General features: G+C 67.9%; 1 protein-coding gene across 1 annotated transcript in view; it reads left to right on the top strand.

The window, feature by feature from the left end:
- Positions 1–2,807: 2,807 nt before the first annotated feature.
- Positions 2,808–6,000, top strand: part of LOC136155245 (adhesive plaque matrix protein-like) — a 120,786-nt gene continuing 117,593 nt past the window's right edge. Inside the window, exon 1 of the mRNA XM_065917084.1 lies at positions 2,808–2,929. Within this exon, the coding sequence (XP_065773156.1) occupies positions 2,808–2,929 (122 nt within the window). The remainder of the gene's footprint in view (positions 2,930–6,000) is intronic.

Genomic DNA, 6,000 nt, shown 5'->3' with positions numbered 1-6,000 from the left:
TCCTCCGAGCCAGCCTACCAGCCAGCCTCCCAGCCAGCCAGCCAGCCATCCTCCCAGCCAGCCTCCCAGCCAGCCAGCCAGTCTCCCAGCCAGCCAGCCAGCCAGCCAGCCAGCCAGTCAGCCAGCCAGCCATCCTCCCAGCCAGCCTCCAAGCCAGCCAGCCAGCCATCCCTACGAGCCAGCCTCCCAGCCAGCCTCCCAGCCAGCCAGCCAGCCATCCTCCCAGCCAGCCTCCCAGCCAGCCAGCCAGTCTCCCAGCCAGCCAGCCAGCCAGCCAGCCAGCCATTCAGCCAGCCAGCCAGCCTCCCAGCCAGCTTCCAAGCCAGCCAACCAGCTATCCTCCCAGCCAGCCTCCCAGCCAGACATCCAGTCAACCAGCCAGCCAGCCAGCCATCCTCCCAGCCTCCCAACCAGCCTCCCAGCCAGCCTCCCAGCCTCCCAGACGGTGCCAGCCAGCCAGCCAGCCTCTTCCAGTCGGTTCCAGCCGGTTCCAGCGGTGCCAGCCAGCCAGCCAGCCTGTTCCAGCCGGTTCCAGCCGGTTCCAGCCGGTACCAGCCGGTTCCAGCCGGTTCCAGCCGGTTCAAACCGGTTCCAGCCGGTCAAACCTGTTGAAGCCGGTTTAAGCCGGTTCCAGAGGGTTCAAGCCGGTTCCAGCCGGTTCAAGCCGGTTCCAGCCGATTCCAGCCGGTTCATGCCGGGTCAAGCCGGTTCCAGCCTGTTCCAGACGGTTCAAGCCGGTTCCAGCAGGTTCCAGCCGGTTCCTGCTGGGTCAAGCCGGTGCCAGGCAGTTCCAGCCGGTTCCAGCCAGTTCCAGCCGGTTCAAGCCGGTTCAAGATGGTTCAAGCCGGTTCAAGCCGGTTCAAGCCGGTTCAAGACGGTTCAAGCCGGTTCTAGCCAGTTTCAGCCGGTTCAAGCCGGTTCAAGCCGGTTCCAGCCGGTTCAAGCCGGTTCAAGACGGTTCAAGCCGGTTCTAGCCGGTTCCAGCCGCTTCAAGCCGGTTCAAGCCGATTCCAGCCGGTTCCAGCCGGTTCCAGCTGGTTCCAGCCGGTTCTAGCCGGTTCCAGCCGGTTCCAGCCTTTTCAAGCCGGTCCAGCTGGTCAAGCAAGCCAGACAGCCAGTCAGCCAGCCAGCCAGCCATCCTCCCAGCCAGCCTCCCAGCCATCCAGCCAGTGTACCAGGCAGCCAGCCAGCCAGCCAGCCAGCCAGTCAGCCAGCCAGCCAGCCTCCCAGCCAGCCTCCAAGCCAGCCAGCCAGCCATCCTCCCTGCCAGCCTCCCAGCCAGACAGCCAGTCTCCCAGCCAGCCAGCCAGCCAGCCAGCCAGCCAGTCAGCCAGCCAGCCAGCCTCCCAGCCAGCCTCCAAGCCAGCCAGCCAGCCATCCTCCCTGCCAGCCTCCCAGCCAGACAGCCAGTCTCCCAGCCAGCCAGCCAGCCAGCCAGCCAGCCAGTCAGCCAGCCAGCCAGCCTCCCAGCCAGTCTCCCAGCCAGCCAGCCAGCCAGCCTCCCAGCTTCCCAGCCTCCCAGCCGGTGCCAGCCAGCCAGCCAGCCTGTTCCAGGCGGTTCCAGCCGGTTCCAGCCGGTTCAAGCCGGTTCAAGACGGTTCCAGCCGGTTCAAGCCGGTTCAAGCTGGTTCAAGCCGGTTCCAGCCGGTTCAAGCCGGTTCAAGCCGGTTCAAGCCAGTTCCAGCCGGTTCCAGCTGGTTCAAGCCGGTTCCAGGCTTTTCAAGCCGGTCCAGCCGGTCCAGAAGCCAGACAGCCAGTCAGCCAGCAAGTCAGCCATTCCTCCGAGCCAGCCTCCCAGCCAGGCTCCCAGCCAGCCAGCCAGCCATCCTCCCAGCCAGCCTCCCAGGGATCCAGCCAGTCTCCCAGCCTGCCAGCTAGCCAGCCAGCCAGCCAGTCAGCCAGCCAGCCAGCCTCCCAGCCAGACTCCAAGCCAGCCAGCCAGCCATCCTCCCTGCCAGCCTCCCAGCCAGACAGCCAGTCTCCCAGCCAGCCAGCCAGCCAGCCTCCCAGCCTCCCAGCCAGCCAGCCAGCCAGTTCCAGCCGGTTCCAGCTGGTTCCAGCCGGTTCCAGCCCGTTCCAGCCTGTTCAAGCCCGTTCCAGCCTGTTCCAGCAGGTTCAAGCCGGTTCAAGCCAGTACAAGCCGGTTCCAGCCGGTTCCAGCCGAATCAATCCGGTCCAGCCCATCCAGCCAGCCAGCCAGCCATTCAGCCAGCCAGCCAGCCATTCCTACCAGCCAGCCTCCCTGCCACCCTCCCAGGCTGTCAGCCAGCCATCCGCCTAGCCAGCCTCCCAGCCAGCCAGCCAGTGTCCCAGCCAGCCAGCGAGCCAGCCAGCCAGCCTCCCAGCCAGCCTGCCAGCCAGGCTCCCAACCATCCTCCCAGCCAGCCTCCCAGCCAGCCAGCCTCCCAGCCACCCAGCCTCCCAGCCAGCCAGCCAGCCTCCCAGCCAGCCTGCCAGCCTGGCTCCCAGCCAGCCTGCCAGCCTGGCTCCCAGCCAGCCTCCAGCCTCCCAGCCTCCCAGCCTCCCAGCCAGCATCCCAGCCAGCCTCCCAGCCTCCCAGCATCCCAGCCAGCCTCCCAGCCCGCCTCCCAGCCTCCCAGCCTCCCAGCCGGTGCCAGCCAGCCAGCCAGCCTGTTCCAGCCGGTTCCATCTGCTTACAGCCGGTTCCAGCCGGTTCCAGCTGGTTCTAGCTGGTTCCAGCCGGTTCAAGCCAGTTCCAGCCGGATCCAGCTGGTTCCTGCGGGTTCCAGCCGGTTACAGCCTGTTCCTGCCGGGTCAAGCCGGTTCCAGGCAGTTCCAGCCGGTTCATGCCGGTTCAAGCCGGTTCCAGCAAGTTCCAGCCGGTTCAAGCCAGTTTCAGCAGATTCAAGCCGGTTCCAGCCGGTTCTAGCCGGTTCCAGCCGGTTCAAAACGGTTACAGCCGGTTCCAGTCGGTTCCAGCCGATTCTAGCCGCTTACAGCCGGTTCCAGCCGGATCCAGCCGGTTCAAACCGATTCCAGCCGGTTCCTGCCGGTTCCAGCCGGTTCCAGGCGGTTCAAGCCGGTTCCAGGCGGTTCAAGCGGGTTCTAGCCGGTTCAATCTGGTTCAAGCCGGTTCAAGCTGGTTCCAGCCGGTTCTAGCCGGTTCCAGCCGGTTCAAACCGGTTTCAGCCGGTTCCAGCCGGAAAAAACCGGTTCCAGCCGGTTCCAGCAGGTTCCAGCCGGTTCAAACCGGTTCCAGCCGGTTCCAGCCGGTTCAAACCAGTTCCAGCCGGTTCAAGCCGGAAAAAACCGTTTCCACCCGGTTCCAGCTGGTTCCAGCCGGAAAAAACCGGTTCGAGCCGGTTCGAGCCGGTTTGAGCCGGTTCCAGCCGGTTCCAGCCGGTTCAAACCGGATCCAGCCGGTTCCAACCGGTTCCAACCGGTTCTAGCCGGTTCCAGACGGTTCAAACCGGTTTCAGCCGGTTCCAGCCGGAAAAAACCGGTTCCAGCCGGTTCCAGCAGATTCCAGCCGGTTCAAACCGGATCCAGCCGGTTCCAACCGGTTCCAGCCGGTTCAAACCGGATCCAGCCGGTTCCAACCGGTTCCAGCCGGTTCCAGCCGGGTCAAGCAGGTTCCAGCCGGTTCCAGCCGGTTCCAGCCGCTTCCAGGTGGTCCAGCCGGTCCGGCCAACCAGCCAGCCATCCTCTCAGCCAGCCTCCCAGCCAGCCAGGCAGACTCCCAGGCAGTCATCCAGCCAGCCAGCCAGCCAGCCAGCCAAACTCCCAGCCAACCAGCCAGCCAGCCAGCGCGCCAGCCAGCCAGCCTCCCAGCCAGCCTCCCAGCCAGCCTCCTAGCCAGCCAGCCAGCCTCAAGGCCAGCCAGCCCCCCAGCCAGCCACCCTCCCAGCCAGCCTGCCAGCCATCCTCCCAGGCAGCCTCCCAGGCAGCCTCCCAGCCTCCCAGCCTCCCAGCCTCCCAGGCTCCCAGCCTCCCAGCCAGCCTCCCAGCCAGCCTCCCAGCCTCCCAGCCAGCCTCCTAGTCTCCTAGCCTCCCAGCCTCCCAGCCTCCCAGCCTTCCAATCTCCAAGCCAGCCAGCCAGCCTCCCAGACAGCCAGCCTCCCAGCCAGCCAGCCCACCAGCCAGCCAGCCTCCCAGCCAGGCTCCCAGCCTCCCAGCCTCCCAGCCTATCAGCCTCCCAGCCTTCCGGCCTCCCAACCAGCCTCCCAGCCTCCCAGCCTCCCAGCCAGCCTGCCAGCCAGCCAGCCAGCCAGCCAGCCTCCCAGCCAGCCTCCCAGCCTGCCTCCCATCCTACCAGCCTCCAAGCGTCCCAGCCTCCCAGCCTCCCAGCCAGCCAGCCAGACTCCCAGGCAGTCATCCAGCCAGCCAGCCATCGAGCCAGCCAGACTCCCAGCCAACCAGCCAGCCAGCCAGCCCGCCAGACAGCCAGCCTCCCAGCCAGCCTCCCAGCCAGCCTCCTAGCCAGCCAGCCAGCCTCAAGGCCAGCCAGCCTCCCAGCCAGCCAGCCTCCCAGCCACCCTGCCAGCCAGCCTCCTAGGCAACTTCCCAGGCAGCCTCCCAGCCTCCCAGCCTCCCAGCCTCCCAGCCTCCCAGGCTCCCAGGCTCCCAGCCAGCCTCCCAGCCATCCTCCCAGCCTCCCAGCCAGCCTCCTAGATTCCTAGCCTCCCAGTCTCCCAGCCTCCCAGCCTTCCAGCCTCCAAGCCAGCCAGCCAGCCTCCCAGCCAGGCTCCCAGCCTCCCAGCCTCCCAGCCTATCAGCCTCCCAGCCTCCCGGCCTCCCAACCAGCCTCCCAGCCTCCCAGCCTCCCAGCCAGCCTGCCAGCCAGCCAGCCAGCCAGCCAGCCAGACTCCCAGGCAGTCATCCAGCCAGCCAGCCAGCCAGCCAGCCTGACTCCCAGCCAACCAGCCAGCCAGCCAGCCCGCCAGCCAGCCATCCTCCCAGCCAGCCTCCCAGCCAGCCTCCTAGCCAGCCAGCCAGCCTCAAGGCCAGCCAGCCCCCCAGCCAGCCAGCCTCCCAGCCAGCCTGCCAGCCAGCCTCCCAGGCAGCCTCCCAGGCAGCCTCCCAGCCTCCAGCCTCCCAGCCTCCCAGGCTCCCAGCCTCCCAGCCAGCCTCCTAGTCTCCTAGCCTCCCAGCCTCCCAGCCTCCCAGCCTTCCAGTCTCCAAGCCAGCCAGCCAGCCTCCCAGACAGCCAGCCTCCCAGCCAGCCAGCCCACCAGCCAGCCAGCCTCCCAGCCAGGCTCCCAGGCTCCCAGCCTCCCAGCCTATCAGCCTCCCAGCCTCCCGGCCTCCCAACCAGCCTCCCAGCCTCCCAGCCTCCCAGCCAGCCTGCCAGCCAGCCAGCCAGCCAGCCAGCCTCCCAGCCAGCCTCCCAGCCAGCCTCCCATCCTACCAGCCTCCCAGCGTCCCAGCCTCCCAGCCTCCCAGCCACCCTGCCAGCCAGCCTCCTAGGCAGCCTCCCAGGCAGCCTACCAGCCTCCCAGCCTCCCAGCCTCCCAGCCTCCCAGGCTCCCAGGCTCCCAGCCAGCCTCCCAGCCATCCTCCCAGCCTCCCAGCCAGCCTCCTAGATTCCTAGCCTCCCAGCCTCCCAGCCTCCCAGCCTTCCAGCCTCCAAGCCAGCCAGCCAGCCTCCCAGAGAGCCAGGCTCCCAGCCAGCCAGCCCACCAGCCAGCCAGCCTCCCAGCCAGGCTCCAAGCCTCCCAGCCTCCCAGCCTATCACCCTCCCAGCCTCCCGGCCTCCCAACCAGCCTCCCAGCCTCCCAGCCTCCCAGCCAGCCTGCCAGCCAGCCAGCCAGCCAGCCAGCCTCCCAGCAAGCCTCCCAACCTCCCAGCCTCCCAGCCTCCCAGCCTCCCAGCCTCCCATCCAGCCTCCATGCCAGCCTCCCAGCCACCCAGCCTCCAAGCCAACAAGCAAGCCAGCCAGCCAGCCAGCCTCCCAGGCAGCATCACAGCCAGGCTCCCATCCTCCCAGCCTCCCAGCCAGCCAGCCAACCAGCCAGCGAGCCAGCCAGCCTCACAGCCATC

Source organism: Muntiacus reevesi, unplaced genomic scaffold (genome assembly GCF_963930625.1).
Source record: "Muntiacus reevesi unplaced genomic scaffold, mMunRee1.1 SCAFFOLD_47, whole genome shotgun sequence".
In the NCBI taxonomy this organism is placed as follows: domain Eukaryota; kingdom Metazoa; phylum Chordata; class Mammalia; order Artiodactyla; family Cervidae; genus Muntiacus; species Muntiacus reevesi.
This window is presented reverse-complemented; position numbering and strand designations above follow the sequence as displayed.